The 18,355-nt window shown below is 39.6% G+C and overlaps 1 protein-coding gene across 1 annotated transcript in view; it reads left to right on the top strand.

Moving 5' to 3' along the window:
• Positions 1-18,355, top strand: part of CLNK (cytokine dependent hematopoietic cell linker) — a 104,975-nt gene that overhangs the window by 62,624 nt on the left and 23,996 nt on the right. The window contains exons 12-14 of the mRNA XM_076000455.1: positions 10,169-10,196; positions 13,973-13,991; positions 16,122-16,203. Coding sequence (XP_075856570.1) covers positions 10,169-10,196; positions 13,973-13,991; positions 16,122-16,203 — 129 coding nt within the window. The remainder of the gene's footprint in view (positions 1-10,168; positions 10,197-13,972; positions 13,992-16,121; positions 16,204-18,355) is intronic.

Here is an 18,355-nt window from a genome sequence, read left to right as displayed (position 1 = left end):
GCCAGTATCATTGGAGATCCCAAGCAGTTGATCCTCTTCTAGCGTGGAAAAAGTTAATTCACCTGGCTTAGTCACAAATGGGTCACAGATTCATTCCTTAACTGTTCAGTGGTCTTTTGTGGTTGGGAGGTAATGTTCAAACTCTTTTGAAAGCTGAGATAGGTGATCATGCACCATCTGGGAGAAAGAAGGCCCTAGTGCAGTCTCTTTCAAAATCTCTGCCAATGTTTGAAACGTCAAAAATCCCAATGTTCACTCGCCACCCCCATAAATCTAGTTTGGCTTTGAATACAGCCACTTTATCTGATGACACGAACACAGTTGCCATTTTCCCCTAAAGTGACAGATTGTGTTCATTGAGCAGATTGAATACATCACACAAGTAAGCAAGTTTTACAACCCATTCTGTGTCACTGAAATGTGCTGGCAATGGTGACTGGTTTTCTAAAAGAAATCTCTGGAGTAGCACTTGTAACTCGAAAACTCTGGCCAGTGATCTACCTCTAGAAAATCATCTCCCTTCTTTTTATAAGAGAAGATGTGTGTGCTCTGCATCCATCTCTTCACAGAGCTACGTGAACAGATATGTGGTTGATGACATGTCAACATGTGGTTGAGGACACATCAACATGTGGTTGCTAATTTTAATCACATCCTGCAAAACATTCTTTAGTCTAGGTGACATTTGTCAGTCTACATTTCTCGATAGATGACACAGTCACATTGAGAAGCAACCACCTTGACCTAGAATTGAAACCAGAAAGCCGTCCAGTCATGGCAGCTGCTCCATCCATCCATATTCCAACACAAAATGACCAATTCAGTTTTCCTGATTTGTACACATCAAAGACTTGAATAGTTCTGTAGCTGTGGTGTCTGTTGGTTGGCAACAAAAGTGCATGCGACATATCCTTGTGCACATCCTCCTGAAAAACATATCGCACAAAAACGAGCATTGTTGCCTTGTTGTTAACATCGGTAGACTTGTCCACCTGGTTTGCATACCATGGTGACTCATTAATCCTCTCTAACAGTCATGCTTCAATATCCTCTGCTATTTCATCAATTCATCTAGTTAAGGTGTTAGCTGAAAGAGGAACACATGCCACCTTTTGAACTGCAGCCTCTCCTAAAAGTTGACAGCAAATGTCCTCAACAGCAGGCAGGATCAACTCGTCATCAATACTAAAGGGCTTCGTAGCTTTAGCAATGCAGTTAACCACTAAGAATAATGCTCTCAGTGCAGACACATTTGATGAAGTGGTGGCCTTCAGTAATTGCTTCTGTTCTTCATGTTCACATTTTTTTTTTCTTTTGAAAAACTCCAAAGGCCTGTCTTTTAATGCAGGGTGCTTGGTCTCCAGTGGTGAAGCAGTTTTGAAGCTTTCATGACATTGTTGGATAGCTGGTTGTCACATATTATACAAAGTGGGCTTGGAGAATGTGAATCGCCTGTTGCAATGAACCTGTTATTTAAGTAGGACTCTTATTATTTTATTTTAAATACACCTTTCAATTTCTTGGCAGTTCCGCTGTCTCATCATTGGGTCTTTCCCCCTTTTCAAAGATGCTCTCAAGCAACATTTGTTTTTTACTCATTTTTGCTCAGGTTAGCTTGTGGGCTTACCAAAACTGTGACTGAGACAAGTGCCCAGTGCAAGAAAGAGGCATGGATGGAAGTAGCAAATAAAATAATGAGTGGCCCATGTACAGATTCTGACTTAAAGTGTCAGATTCTGACTTAAAGCCTGCCACCAGATGCAGCTGTACAATTGAAGTACATCTACTCACTTGCCACTATAAAGCCTGCCACCAGATATAGTTTAATTGTCATGTGCCACTCAGATAGGGTTTTGATATGAGTCTGCAAGCAATTGATTTATTGTGGTTTCTGTGCATAATAATCTGTATTTGCAGCCACTTCCCAGCACTAACATGACTGCCTCAGTTTCACCTCAGATCAGTAGGTGTTAGATTCTCATAGGAGAGCACAACCTAGATCCCTCTCACGCACAGTTTACAGTAGGGATCACTCTTCTATGAGAATCTAAAGTCACTGCTGATCTGAGCTGATCAGGAGGTGGAGCTCAGGTGGTGATGCGAGTGGTGAGGAGCAGCTGTAAATACAGATGAAGCTTCACTCAGTAACCTGCCATTCTCCTGCTGTGTGGCCCAGTTCCTAACAGGCCATGGACTGGTACCAGTCTGCAGCCCAGGGTTTGGGGACTGCAGAACTAGTGGATTTGGGGAAGTAGTTCTCAACTGGGGGAGACTTTGTCCTCCCTCTCCCTAGGAGACTGTTAGCAATGCTTGGAGACATTTTTGGTTGTGACACCTTGAGTGAGGGATGCTACTGGCATCTAGCGAGTAGAGGTCAGCGCTGCTGCTAAACATCCTACAGTGCACAGGACAGCCCCACAACAAAGAATAATGAGGCTTAAAAGGCAAATAGTGGAGAGCTTAAGAAACTCTGCTTTTGCTGGAACTGCTAAAGCAATTCCAGCAAAGTACTAACCTTTTCTGAGCCCAAGGTATTTGCAGTGGCAAAGTAAGGATGATATTAATATCTCCCTCCTACCTCATGGGCTACTATGAGAATTAAATGAGATGATTCCCATAAAGTGCTTACCAGTGCCTGGCTGGCACACATTTATAACCAACATTTATTGCATCTTAACCCTTTGCACTCAGATGTCGAGTGTGACTCGACGCGGTTAGCATCGGTTGCAGCTCGTATGTTGAGCCATACTCGACCTGTAGTTTCACCGAGGGGGGAAGGGGGATTTTTGTCTATTTTTCCAGTATTTTTCTTGTTTTCATTAGCATGAAAGGACAAGTAAAATGTAAATGCCGTCTCAACTGATGCCACCACCTAAGCTTGTCTTTTGCATAGGCAGCAATCTTGAGTAGGAGGGTCCAAGGCATGAGTCGTTGCATCATGCCTTTTCGAGCTTGCATCATCTTCCCTTGGTAAAGAACCTTCCTTATCTTTTCATCTCCTAGGTTTGTTTAGGTTTCTATTAGCATATTACAGATGTTGTCCTGACACAGGGTTTAGTTGGATGATTGGTTTGCCCCCTAGCAGTCCCACGTTCTGAGTGAATTTCCCCCCTCAGGAGGGGAAAACAGGAAAAAGAAAAGTGGACATCTACCTCTGTGAATGACAAAGAGCCTAGCAGAATCCCTTTCTCCACTGGTCAGTTACATGTTGGACCTCAAGTTCCTTCTGGATGTGCCACACCAATAGACTTTTTTCAGTTGTTTTTTAATGAGACGTTGATAAAAAATGTAACGGATGAGACAAATGAGTATGCTAGGCATACAATTAGCCAGAAAGAACTATCCCAGCGATCCACTGGGAATAATTGGAAAGATGTGACGATAGAGGAAATGAAGGCTTTTCTTGGTGTAATACTAAATATGGGCGTATTGAATCACCACAACTTGCAGAGTTATTGGTTCACGGATTTTGAGTCTCATACACCATTTTTTCGATCGATTTTCAAAAGAGAAAGGTTCTTGCAAATATTTTGGATGTTACACTTGAAAAACGATCAAAAGTCAAGTAAAGATTTAAGAACAAGAACCGAGAAGGTAAACTGCTTCTTGTCACACCTTGAAATGAAATTTAAGGAGAGATTCTGTCCTGGAAGAGAGATTGCTGTTGATGAGGCTGTTGTTGGTTTCAAGGGAAAGATACACTTCATCACATATAATCCTAAAAAGCCAACAAAACAGGGTATTCGTTTATATTCGCTCTCAGCTTCAAAATGTGGTTATGTAAATTCATTTGTCCCTTAGTATGGAGGAATAACATCTGAAACATTGGCCAGACCTGATCTCCCTTTTACTAGCAGAATAGTTTTAGAGATTCATAAAAGATTGAAGAACTCAGTACCTGGTTCTCAAGGTTATCATTTCTTTACTGACAGGTATTACACCAGTGTCACTCTTGCAAAGAAATTGTTCAAGGAAAAAACACACTTGACAGGGACAATAATGCCCAATAGGAAAGATAATCCACCTGTTATCAAACATCCAAAGCTAAAGAAAGGAGAGATAGTGGCTTTCAGGGATAAAAATGTAATGCTTCTTGTGTGGAAAGATAAGAGGATAGTCACAGTGCTCAGTACATGGGATGCTTCAGAGACCGAGTCTGTGGAAAGGAGAGTGTGTGGTGGTGGGAAGGAAACAGTTCTCAAACCCAAGGTCATGACCAACTATAGAAAGTTTATGGGGGGTGTTCATATAGCTGATTGCTACACAAGCACATACTGTTTTATGAGGAAGACTCTAAAATGGTGGTGTACATTGTTTTTCTGGGGGCTTGAGGTCAGTGTTGTAAATTCCTATATATTGTACAAAGAATGCCAAAAAAGAAAAAATGAAAACCGATAACGCATGTGAAATTTATTAGGAAACCAGTACATGATCTTGTTGGAGAATTCAGAGATGGTACACTAACTTCCAGGGGTAGATTATTATCCACTAACTTAGAGCAACGATTAGATGGAAAGCTCCATATAATCACACCTCACCCTAACAAAAAAAACACAAAGAGTGTGTTGTTTGTTCTAACAGAAAAATCAAAGGAGGAAGAAGAGAGACGATTTATATTTGCGAAACATGTGAATGTAAACCAGGTCTTCATGTGGGTGAATGTTTCAAAAAATATCACACCATGAAAAATCATAGAGATTAAAATTACTCTTTGAATGTATCAATAATTTGAAATATAAAAAAATCCAAATAAATAAGTTTGTATGAAAAGAAACTCCAGTTTTTTATTCTAATGCCGTGCTTTGTAAAATCTGGGGTATTTAAAAAATTAAATCCCGAGTAGAATAAAGGAATCGAGAAAAAAGCGAACGAGTTCAAAGGATTAATACCATGAGCCCTTTCCTATTGGAGTCTTTATCACGCTGCATAATATATCGAGTACAAGTCTGATTCTTCTACCCCAAGAAGAGGGACTAACTCATTTCAGTATCTGCATTTCCTAGTACAGTGCCTGATGTTCAGTAGATGTTTGATAAATATGTATTTCCTTCCATGGCTTTCAAAGGAACCTCACCAAGCTAGAGTCATCAAATTTGCTCTCTTTTGATTTCCATTTTCAAACAGTGAGAAACTGGGAGGCAACAACAATAATAAACCATCAAACCTATGAAGTGGTGTCATCAGAACTGGAAAAATAAAACTTACCATCCCTAAAACTCCTGATCAATTGGTCTGATATGTTAAGGACCAGTCAAACCACAGAGAAGTAAGGAGACAAAATAGGACCAATAAAATATCAAAGGTGATGAGGTTGTTAAGTGTGGAGAAAAGAGGATTTTATCTTCTTTCTGTTTCTTCATGCTGGAAAGAACAGTATCTTGGGACCCAGCAGAACAGAGCTGGGATTTCAGTTGAGCCACTTCTGGCTGTTTGATTTCAGAAAACTCTTTAACAGTTCTGAGTCCTGATTTCTTTATTATAAAAAGAAAATAACCATCCCCATGGGATAGAATTGTGATGTGAAGGTATGCAGTTTCTATAAAGTGCCTAAGATAATACCTGTCATAGCACAGAAAAGAAAGAAAGAAGAAAGAAAGACATTAGCTAGCTTCTCCTATATGTACTCAGCAGAATGAGCCATAAACCTGTTTTGTTTCTGAAATGGGCTATATTTTCCTGATATTTCTCATCCTGACTTTATACTAAAATAATTAGAAAGCTTTTTAACAAGTACTATCCACCATATCTACTTTAATTGCTCTGATGTGGGACTCAAGCATTAGTATTTTCCAGACCCCTTTCAGGTAGATCTAACGTGCAGACATAACTATGTACCCAGAGGGAACCAGGTTCTGCCACAAAAGCCTTGAAAGTCATTACACCTTATCTATGCCCAAGTTTCCAATGTTATGCTCCCTCAATTGCCCAAGGAATCCCTCTGAAGCCCGAATCACACCAGTCTATTGTGCCATCATCCTGGTGCTATTGACATCTTTAAAAGTTGGCATTTTTTATCGCAGGGGTTCCTGTAGTTATCGTTAACATTTATTTATCACGTTTAGATGTGATAATAATTGTGTTGGATCTCTTCACCGCAAACACTTCCAGAGAGAAATCAGATTTTATCTCACTGAATCCTTTCAGCAGCACTGTAAAGTATGGTTTTCTGAGCCTTGGAAGAGTAAAGTGCCCAGGCCAGTGGATAGCACTCAGGTGCTCAGTAAACATTACTTCCCCACCTGTTAGGCATAAAAGGCCGAGAAGGTTCAGAGAAGTCAGGTCACTCAAAGTCACAAGGTCCTCATATGACGGTTGAGGGGACAAAAACATGCACAGCCCTATAGGCGACACTGGGAAGACCACCAGAAATAAGAAAATAGAAGAGTTTTGCTTTAGGAAGAAAACTGTGCTTTCAAATTCGCTGTCGGCAGGGCGCGCGTGGATAGTCAGATCATTGTTACTGACGCCCAGGTCACATGTAAATAACCACATGAGGCTATTGCTCTGGAAACAGAAGGAATATTGGAAATCTGAGCGTCTGAAGCTGACCTACGCAGAACAGCACCTGCTCGCTTTCTGCCAGCTGTTCCGTAGGGCACTGCCAGTGAAATAAATGTCTATCCCAAAAGCAAAGGCCATGGTTTACATCTGGCCATCAACTGCATCAACAGCAGACAGCCCGACAGCCGCAGCCCTGTGCAACTGGCTGTTCTCACCCTGGATGGTGACCACGGGTCCAACTATTGTGTTTCAGCCCCCATTTGTCTCTGTCACATCTGCCATTCTCTTTTTTAAAGCTAAGCCTTGGCTTCACAAAACAATTGCTGAATCAAAGCACCTCAGTGAAGGAAAACATCATGTAGATCATTCATTGACAGCTCAAAACTAGAAGAGAACTTTGAAGTTTAGGGAATGTTGGTTAGACATCCTCAACCATTTATGCACCATCATTTTGATTTTTACAATAGCTATGCACTTAATATTTTTTTTCTCAGCCCATTTTTTTACTAAAATAAATTTGCTTAAAAGAAAGATTAATATCATTACCATAAATAACTACAATACAGTTACTTTCAGACCAAAACTTTGAGCCTAGGTAATTTTCTCTCTGACAAAAAATAAAATAGGCAAATATTAGAACGGTTAATATATATTAACCACCACATTGAGACTCTCTTCTTGACATAATCTAAAAGAGAATTAAAAAGGAAATAATTTTTTAGTATGTACCCACTGCAATTTTAATACCATGTCCTGTGCACCACATATAATCATCCTAAGTAACAATAAGGGTAATCATCAACGTTTTCTGAGTTCTAACTACACAGCAGACCCAGTTTGGAGTCTTTTGTGTGGATTTGCGTATTTAGTTTCACAACAGCACTGTGACAAAAGCAGTATTAACATCCCCAGTTCACTGATGAAGACACAGATATACAGAGACTTCACTGTGCCACCATATGTCCTTAAGCTTCAGTACACTCAATGGCCCACGCTGCAGGGTTCATCCAAAATATCAGTTAAATACAGCACCTGATATTTAAGAAACAAAACACTCACTTGCCTAACTTTGGCTTTCCCTTCTCAAACAGCGATGCTGGCTGGCATCACATCAATTCAAGCAATCGCAGTGGCATAAATATATGCTCTGATGATTTCAGAAGTGGAAAAAAAATCTTTATAGATATCAAGAAACCATAGTCTCTTGAAAGAGAGAAACCATGGATTATGAAGATACACAAATTCTCATTTATGAATGGAAACTACTGATCTTAAAGTGTAAACTTTATTATTATGGTTTTCCAAGATGTTGCCACCAGGGGAGACTGTGGAGAGTGTACACAGGATCTCTCTGTATCATTTCTTACAACCTCTTGGAAATCTATAATAATCTCAGGCTAAAAAGTTTAATTTTATAGAATGGGTGAATAATAAAGTGTTCTGCAGATGCAAAGTGTTATCCCAAATATATATATATATATGAAATATATATATAAATATATATTTCATTACAACTTTGAACACTCCTCTTCATTACTCTCTGGATTTATGCATCTTACAGCCGGAAAAACTAAGCCTTGGAGAGGGAACTTAACTTTTCCAGCTTACAGAGCCCACAGAAGACAAAGCAAAGACTCAAATTCAATTTAGTTAAAACTAAGCCAAAAAGTAAGGGGTGCTTAAGAAGGCCTGTATTTATCGTAAAAGGTCATATCCTTATATTTATACTGAGTACCTATTATGCATAGGAGAAAATGTGGGGGGAAAAATCCTATGTAATTAATGATCATGATTTATTGGCCATCTCCAGCAGACAGAACTTGGACGAATGTATATGTTTAAAGCTCTCAGGGAGTCTATGTGGTAGTGTGGAGAGGACCCAAACGTCAGGAGACCAGAATTTCTCATCCTGCTCTTCACAGAAAGCCCTCATTATAATCACTTTGGTTCTTGCTTTAAATGCAATTTATTAAAGTTACAAATTCCAAAGCCTTGCTTTCCTGATGCCTCAAATTTCAATCTAGAAAGTATACTTCTCTATTTGTCAGTGGATTGCATTACTCATTTGTCAATTGTGATTTTGTCTAAACAGAGAGACAATCACTCTGCTTGTTCTTCAACAAATGTTAAACTAACTCAGGTTAGAGAGGTTAAGGAATCTTAGACAGTAAGACTTATGTACAAAATCAGTTAATCCCTGTAAGCATTTGAAACACCATTATAAATTTAACTTACTTGATTTTTAAGTATGTCTAATGCTGACAAGGCAGATTTCAATCCTAGCAAGCAGAACTTTAACAACTTTTATAAATGTAATGCAGTAAATGTACAGATATAGAAAAATTCATGTTCTCTTAAATAGTTCAAATTCTTTACAAATAGAGTGAAATGTCTTGACTCCCATAATATAAAATCACCATTCTAAAATCAGTTATACATTTTAAATGGAAGCCACACAGCTGATCTGTCAGTATTCCCGATACACCAGAACCTCTTAAACATTCAAAACACTAGAATTCAGGGCAATTTAATCCAAAATAATTCATACTATAGGTGTTTGTTCTACTTCATTAACTCCAGTCAAATCTGGAGTTAAATCTGAAGATAAAGAGAGTCAAATCTCGTTATCTTCTCCCACGTCCAACTAAAAGGGGGAGAAAGGGTAAAGATGTACTGTCTCAGATGGGCTGATATAAGAAGTTTAAAACGGGAATCTCAGTATGGTCGCCTATTGCTTAGAGATCTGAGTCTGGGCTATAATGTCTGTGCATGATATGCTTCTGGGATCCTCTTACTTGATACAAACAGACCCTTCCAACTCTAGATCAGCAGCTTTCAACTGAGATCAGCATTGCATTCTTCAGATCCAGTCTTTCATTGGCAGCTCTGTGTGAATGGAACGTACCCCCTCACCCATTCCCTTCAGAGTTGCCTTACCTGATTTTGACCACATTCTAAAAATAGTGTCCACCGAATACCAAACATTTTTATTTTTATCTCTGGCAATTCACACAGTAACCCTCCAAGATGAATACTCCTATTGCCACTTTGCAGACGAAAAAGAAATGAGGTGTAGAGAAGTTAACTGACTTACCAATATAATGAAAGGCTTGGAGTGTATTCTGAGACCTTTCCATTGTCCATATTATCAAATTCCATGTCCAGTTATCTCCCTGTCATTTTTTTCTTGCCTCAGATCTCCTTTTGGTATCAGTGTCCTTTCTCTTACACATGCCTTCCCAGGATCTCACTACCTGACAGCTTCATATTTAAAACTCTTAACATGTCCTCAAAGCAAAAGATTAAGAGCTTTAAAATCAGGTTAATAATAGGCCCAACTGTGCCAATGAAACTTTGACATGACAAATCAAGTGTCAGGAGGAATGATGATGTTATTTAAATTCTCCTAAAATGAGAAGCAAGTTTATTCATGTCCTTTCTATCACCACCTTTCATATTGGCTCTTAACTTCTTCTTTTCCTTAGAAAATTATGAGAAAAATAACCTGGCTTTAGTTTTATGGAACAGTGATAAATATCACACTGGACTATGGGCTGTTAATTTGGCAATGAAAATGTAATGAGAGGTTTGTGAGGGCTCAGAATGATTTTACCTTGGTCATTATGAACTTGTATTTTATGTAACACCGTATTTCTTTCTCTTGCAGACAGATAAGCTTAAAGGACTTAAATGAAGTAAGTAGCAATTTTGTCCTGGGAAGCAAACAAGAGAATTTTTATGCATTGAGTGTCTGTGATGGGCAAGATGCTATTCTTCGGTTACTTTGTCACACTTAATTCTCACAATAGCTATGCTCAAAATGTACTTTTATCCCTATTTTAAAAATGATAAATCCAAAGTAAAGCAAGTTGAAATCCAGGTTTTAAACCAGGATCCTATTGGCCTACGATGTTCATTCAGTGTTTACTTTTACAATAAAGAACACACCCAATTCCACACAGAAGGCAAAGTCTCCACTGATGGCCTCCAATCTCCAGCATTGCAGAAATAAAATGCTGGAAACTGCATTGTACTTTGATCTTTGTTCTTCATAAGAAAGACAGAACTGCAAAGTAGAAGGAATATGAGATTCAGAATCACACAGACCTGGGTTTGAATCCTGCTCTGCCACCTACTAGTTTTGTGAACTTTGACAAGTGCTTCTACACCCTCCCATTTCTATTCCCTCAGCCATAAAATAGGGATGGGTACATTTCTTTACACAGTTGTTGTGATAAAGGCAAAGTAAATTGAAGTAAGTACACAAATGGCCAGGTGACTAGTAGAGGCTAAATAAATACTACAAGTCATGTAAGATGTAGAGCCCTAAGGGTGGAAAGTGAGTCACCCATGACTGATGGAAAGTCTGAGTCCGACAAGAGTGGCCTCACCTCACTCCCACTTGACTTCTAAGGGATTTGGTTCTTGTCTTTGTATATGACCTATACTCTTGCATCTTGACCATAGAGGGTGATTTCTTTCCTTATTTTCTTTCTTTTTTATTTGTTGGCTTTGTCAGAATGTTAAAATCAAAAGTCACATATCCAGTCTGTCACTCAAGCAACATATCAAATACCTCTAATCCCTCTAGTCCATAAAATAATCATGTCCAGAAGGATGACATACATAACTGCTGGATGAGAGGACGAGCTCTGGTTCCACAGAGGACTTCACCAGGCTCACGCTCTTCTGGGAGCTGTTGGACTTCCCAAGTGCCACCCGGAAGGAGCAAGCTGGGGGTGATTCCCAGCTGCTGGGGGAACCTACACATCTAAGGTGCCCGAACCCAGGACTCCACTCCTTTCTTCCTGTGGGTCAGGCTCATATATCTCAAGTAGTAATTGGCTGCCACTCAAGATGACCCTAAGTCTATGGACTCATTGGTCAGTTTGACAGAACAGTAGGCCCTCCGAGCCTAAACAAGCAAAAGCAAAGTGGCGAAGTCAGCCTTAGACTTCAGGGAGCATGCAAGACTGCTTGTTTCCTCTGCCACTTTGGTTGGCATTCTGCTAGAACTTGATATCATCTAAAGAACAAGGTCTAGTGGAAAAATACATTCTTCCTCCTTATCTTTTGCTGAGATATTTCCCCCATTGTTTGTCTGGGCTGAGATTCAAGACCATTTTTCCATTTCAAAATCCCATCTCGTCTCCAAGTGCAGTGCTGCCCTTGTGTGTGTGTTAAGTGCTTGCTTGAATGCTGTCTTGCTGGCTAGAATCTGTTCCAGCAGAAATGATGTGCTACCTACCCCAACTCAAATTCACAAGGCACTTTAGAGTCGTCAAAGAAAGTGGAGACTCGCTGTCTCAATTTATCCTCACAAAGACCTAAGGAAAGAATAAGGAGAGGTGGCAAAGTTGGCCAGAGTCCCCACAGCTGGCAAGAGACAGAGCCAGTCCAGGAAATCGCAAAGTCCAGGTCTCCTCCCCACAGCCATGACTCTCTGCCTTAAAAAATACAGAAACACCTCTGAGATAAAGTAATAAAAAAAGAAAAAGGAAGGCAAAGATGACAGGAGGAGGGAGGGAGAAGAAAAGAAGGGAAGGCAGGGAGGTTGGAGGGAAGGAAGACAGAGGAAAAACGGGAGACAGAGGGAAGTAATAAAGGAGATATCACTATTTAAGTTGAATGTGTTTATTTCCTAACAATAAAAAAATTAAAATAGAAAAACTAGAGAGATTTCACTCTGCTTTTCTAATTGCATTTGATTTTAAATTCAGAGCCCTCAAGCAAAAAGTTGGCTGGATCTCAATTAAATAAAATATCTGCTCTCCAGGCAGAGGGCTTCTCAGCAGTATTTACAGTTCTGCTTTCCCGGCCTTTGACAAGCCTGAGAACTGCTGCTCCATCTGATTGAGCACTTTGAACTGCCAGGCTCAAAGTCCTGGGGAAGACTCAGTGGGGAGACTCTCAAACCACTCATTAGAATGGATTCATTACCCTTTTTACTTAGCCTATAGATTGGCTGTTGTCTGTTGTCCATAATGAAATGTACATCCTCTTTCCAGAACCCTAGGGGATACCAAGGTCTTTGAAACAAAAAGGCTTCTTCTCTGTTGGCTAGCTTCAGACAAGACATACAATGCCTCTCTAAGCAATTTGTTACTAAAGGTTTCTTGGCAATGAAGCAAATGTGAGTCAGGAGAGCGGGGTTCAGGGTCAGTTTAGCCTCAAAATAACTATGGGAACCTGGGTAGACGACATCACCTCTTTGGACCTTATCTGTAAGCCCATGGTTTTTAACATATTACGGACCTCGCACCTCTTTGAAAATTTTGTCAAGGGTACAATAAACCTTCCTCACTGCAGGGGAAAAAACACATATACACATATTTATAGAAAAAAAATTTTGGCTTTTCATTTCATAAGGTTCACGGATCACATGAGGCCATTCAATGACCTCTTTCATCCCCCAGGTTAAAGAAGTTTTTTATCTAATAAATATATAATAAATGATACCTAGGGTGAATCTTCAGCTGATGCCATATGGACTTCATAAAATTATTTGCAGTCACATAAACACTCCATCAAATACTGCACCTACTGTAAGGATTTCTGATTTTTCAGGAGTGGGCCCCCAAAGATGTGAACCCAATAAACATGTAGATATTCATAATAAAGCTTGATTAGGAATTCTGCCGCCATTAAAGAAGGAAAGAGAAAGGAAATGTTCAGAAAAATAAATGGCTACATTTAAAAAGAATAATGTGAATATTTTTATGCTTATTTCTTCAAATAAAAATTTCAGAACAAGTATAAAGAAAAAATTAACCATAGCCTTATTGTTTACACACAACCTCTAATATTTTATCATATTACTTTAAATCATTTTTTAATACACACACACATATGCATACATATAAAATGTAGCAGCATGAAAATATATCATGGGCCCAGTTTTTATCCTGAACTTTTTATGTAATATTGATGCATACTTATAGTGATCATCCTACTTCATTCTCTACATAAATACTTACAATGCCTTCATAATATTCCAATAAGGGAGGATAGTACCAAAATTAACTTAATGATTTTCACTTCTCTGGGCATGTAGACTGTTTCCAATAATTTGACACTATAAAAGTAGGGATGTACTGAACATATTTGTACACGGAACTTGGTCCAAAATTCAGGTTGTTTCTTAACTGGTCTCATCAGTGGAATTACTGGGATAAGAATAGAGCATTTCTAAGGCTTTTTATAACTATGGTCAAATTGCTTTCCAAAAGAGCCGATGCAATTTATAGTCTCATCAGCAGACTTTGTACTTGTCTGTTACATCACATAGAGTCTAAAATTTTAGTTTTCGTTTAGTCTTTTAGAGAATTGTCGATTTTTAATAAAATCTATATTAACAAAAACTTTGCCCAAACTCTATTAACCAAATGATCTAAAAAAACACATGGTATTACATTTAATTCTCTATTACCATGAGTCATTAAACATTATTATTTTTTTTAATTTAATACAGGTCCTTGGAGCAGAAAAAGGTAAATTGTTTACATTTGTTTTCTTACCCTAATACTATTAGAATAAGTTCTGTTTCTAGATCTATAGTGCTAGTCATTATTTAAAAGGTTGGTTGTTTTGAAGCCTGGGATGTGTGAGGGAGGGTGTGTGTGTGTGTGTGTGTGTGTGTGTGTGTGTGTGTGTGTGTGTGTGTGATGACGTGATCCAGACAGATCTAGGACCTCACAGTCTGTTCAAGAATTCTCTAATCTAAACGGGATGATTTAAATCAGGGGTGGGCGAGAGGTCTTTCTTTAACCACATGCTACTGACCAAAAGTAGTCCTACTATCACTCTCTGCCACTTTAGAAAGACATTGTTGGCCCCCTCCTCCAGGGAAGCTCTTCATGTCCCTCTGCCTCTGTTGTACACACATATATGTCTCTTTTATACTCACACATACACACACATGCTCCTGCAGTGTTGCTGTCATTTCGGAAACATGCATTCTAACACTCACTCACATCCTAAAAGGCAGGATGTTAAGCAGGTAGTCCCTTCATGCTCACCTTTAAAACACTGTTCTCCATTCGCTTAGAATGAAGAATTATGCCCAAGGCCAGAGGGCCTGCGTCATGGTCTATAGAGTTCACAAGAGACAGCATAGCTCAACGGAGCAATGTTGGGTTAGGGTTTCAGAGGTTTGCCACCAACTCACTGTGTGGTTGGGTCAAGTTGCATTTGCTCAGTGGATCTCAAGTTGACTCTTCTCTATATATTGCAGAAGTTAAACTTGAAAAAGGGCCTAACCTATGTTTGTGGATTCCCCAAGGGTCACTGATGGAGTTATGGGTGTTTGTTTCCAGGTCTATATAATTTTAAAATCTAATGAAAACCATGTCCTTTCTCACAATAAGGCTTAACATCCTAACTAAAATGTCCAGGTGTTATATCAGGGCTTCCATGATTATTAACACAACGTTTGGCTCAAGAGGGACAGGTGCTCTGGGTAGCTGTTGATGACATGAAATACATTTATGAGTTGAGTAATTAATGGACCAGCCACTGACTCACATTTCAAGTAATCACAGCCCTCCAATCAAAGGCGGCCAGTTCATGATCAACCTTGGATAGAGCACAGAATAACAACCAAAATTAAGACACGTAGGTGTCTGTATTTATTCTTAGCTTTATTATTTACAGCCACAACTGGGAGAGTGTTTTATGGAATTTCATATCATAGTATTATTACATGCCCTTGGTAATTCTGGGTGGCTGGTTAAACTCTATCTATGATAAAAAGGAAATAAAAAGCTGTAACACCAAGGGCATATGGTATTACTAAATAACTCCAGTTTGTATGGTTGGCAGAACTTTCAAAACTTGATGATCAAGGGGAAAAAATTGAGAAAATGTACCCCTGATTGTAACCAGATGGGGACTGCTGGCATACATCAGAACCCTGGGAGCTCACCTGCCCTGTCATGGGAGACCATGAGAATACAGGTGCTAAGAACCAGCATTAAGCATCCTCATTCCCTGCATCACCCCGAACAGGTCTATGTGTGACTTTCTCCTCAGGTGCCCTCTCTCAGAAAGGTCTTCCTGAACCACACACAGTCACTTTGTAACCCAAAGTAGCACTTTGTTTTCATTATACTGTCTGAAATGCTCTTTTTGATCTACTTGCATGCTTATTTTCTGTCTTCTTTCAATATAATGTACAAACCATGTCTGTCATCTTCTCCACTGTATCCCAGATTCTGGCAGAGTACCTGTCTCATAGCAGGTGTTCAGTAAATATTTGTTGAATGATATAAATGAATGAATGAATGAATGAGAATGATGCTAAAAGTCTTTTAAGTTAACTGGTGTAGAATAATCCTAAAATATCTTCCAATGTATTAATAATATTCTGTACTTCTGAGAAGTCCAATATTTTCTAGGTTGTAAATATCCAAAGCCAATTGCATAGCCGCAGGGAAAACTTACTCTCAGGAGTCAGGAGAGTTGTAGAATACGTGGGTTACAGTTTTCGCTGACCACCAACAGCCCCTTCCTAATAATCAGAGATAACTTGGATGAAATTATAGTCATTCCAGTGGGCTTTAAATGGTTCTTGTTCATTTTTGTTTTGCAATCTGACCATATAACGTCACTGTTTCATATAGTTCTTCATCACCAGATAAAGCCTGAATCATCTCATCTGTCACAAAACAAAAATACTCAAGAAATTCCACCGGCTATTACCAGGTAAGGAGCCAGGAATCCCTCATCGGGTCCTAGGTTGAGGGTCAGGTCATATACTGCTTCGAATAATGACCACTAAGAAAATATTTGGCCTTTGTTTCTGAAGCCGAATGATGAGGCCCACAAGAAACCAGTGAATCACAGCTGTTATTTAATTTAATGATGTCCATTATGAAATTTATAAGTGGTTGAGTGTTACAGAAGTTTGGAGGATTTTAAGGATTGAACATGAACTAGAGAGGACTGACTGGAACGGATGCCAGTCAATCTGAAGGAAAGGTTGGTTGTTTCTAGCTATTCTCATTTGGTGACCACACCAACGTTTATCATTACTTTTGAACAGCACTTTATGGATAGACCACCAGGTATTGAAAATGGCATTAACTGATTAAATACTTGCCTGATGAAGTTATTGTGGCAACTGTCAACCCAACTGAATAGCTGAGTAAGCTAAGTCTCAAGCAGGTGATTCGTTGACCAAGGTCACTAAAATTAGTAGTGGCTTTTTTAAAAAGAAATCCAGGGCCTTCAGTATGAATGCTGTAGGCTGTCGTGGTCTCACTCTGACCAGGGGCTCTCACCTGACTTCAAACTGCTCTCTCCTCCCTTTCTACACTGCAGCTGCATCAGACCCAGCTGCCACAGCCTCACTTACTGTACGACATCTGCCCAAACCATTCCCCTGCCTCTGACACTGCTGCATGCTTGCTCCTATCCCTACCTGGAAAACTCCCGGCCATCTGTCAGACCCCAGCTTAAAACCATAATGAAACCAGGAGTAGTTCTTATCCACTCCTCAGTAGAAAAAGCTGAGGCCCAGAAAGAATGGGTCCTTTAATACTTGAAGTCAAGCCCAACCTCAAATCCCAGGCACTTTTCAGCTGCCAATGCTGCTTACAATGACTTGATTCTAAAAATGCAGCCCATGAATCCTGAGTATACCTGGGTGCCTCTCCATGGCTAAAATGCTGCCTTTTATTTATTCAATAAATATTTAATCTGTGAGCATACCATGTTTGTGGCAGAATAGAACAGCAGTTAGTCGAGATCCACTGAGGTCAGACAGCCTGACTTCATCACTAGTGAACCATGTGATTTGGGCGACATCGCTATCTTACATGGGAAACTTGGGGCAGGATCAGGCATGTTCCAAGAGCCCAATAAAAGTCAGCTCTCATTGCTGTTGCCAGGCCCTGTGCATCAGGGGCGTGACCACCATACCACACGTTTGCCCTCCCTCACTGGCTTCCCTTTTCCTAGTGTGCACCTTCAGTAACTTCGTTCCCACTCTTCAGCCTGTGCGTATTGGGACTATGGCTTCATAACTCTTACCAGGCTTTTCACTGTTTAAGTCCCCAACTGATTAAAAAAAAAAAAAAAAAACTCTTCCTCATACCACAATACGCTTTCTTAATGTAATTTCCTGAAAGGGAGGGAAAAAAGTCTATCATATTGTAGTGAAAAAAATAATGAGCTCTCCAGTTGGACTCATATGTGTAGTAGTTGTTTAATGTGGTTTTGGCTGCTTCTGTCTGTTCAATAAACTAAACAAACAAAGTCTCCTGAATTTTCTTCCCCTCTTAACTGGCTGCTGCCACTAAGTCCTCATCTTGGAGTTTTTCCCCAACTGACCTCTAAATGATGGTGTTCCTCAGAGCTCACCTGAGGTGCTCTTTTCTATCAGTGAGGCCCACAGAGTCACATCCATCCATGGTGTCAAATGTTAACCCTGTTTGATAATGCCCAAATCTCTGCCTTCTGCCCAAACCACCTCCCTTGGCTCCAGACCTATACATCTAATTACCCACAGAGTAGTTTCCTTTAGATAGATCCTGGCCATCACAAACTCAAAATGTTCAAAACTGAACACTTCATTTCTATTCTCATTCCCAAACCAACAATATCTTCCTGTAAACGTCCTCACCTCAGTAAATGGTAAATTCTCTTTCCCATCCTCACTCTTCCTATCCAATCCATTTCCAACTCCCAAAATTCTACCTCCAAAATACATCTTGAATGTATCCATTTCTTCTCCATTTTTCCAGCTCCTAGCATAGACTGGCCACCATTAACTTTTGCTTGAACTATTGCAGCAGCCTTCTAATGATACTAACCACCTCTACACCCCACCTTTCATCCATAAGGAATGACGTTC

This window comes from Microcebus murinus, chromosome 3 (genome assembly GCF_040939455.1).
Source record: "Microcebus murinus isolate Inina chromosome 3, M.murinus_Inina_mat1.0, whole genome shotgun sequence".
Lineage (NCBI taxonomy): Eukaryota > Metazoa > Chordata > Mammalia > Primates > Cheirogaleidae > Microcebus > Microcebus murinus.
This window is presented reverse-complemented; position numbering and strand designations above follow the sequence as displayed.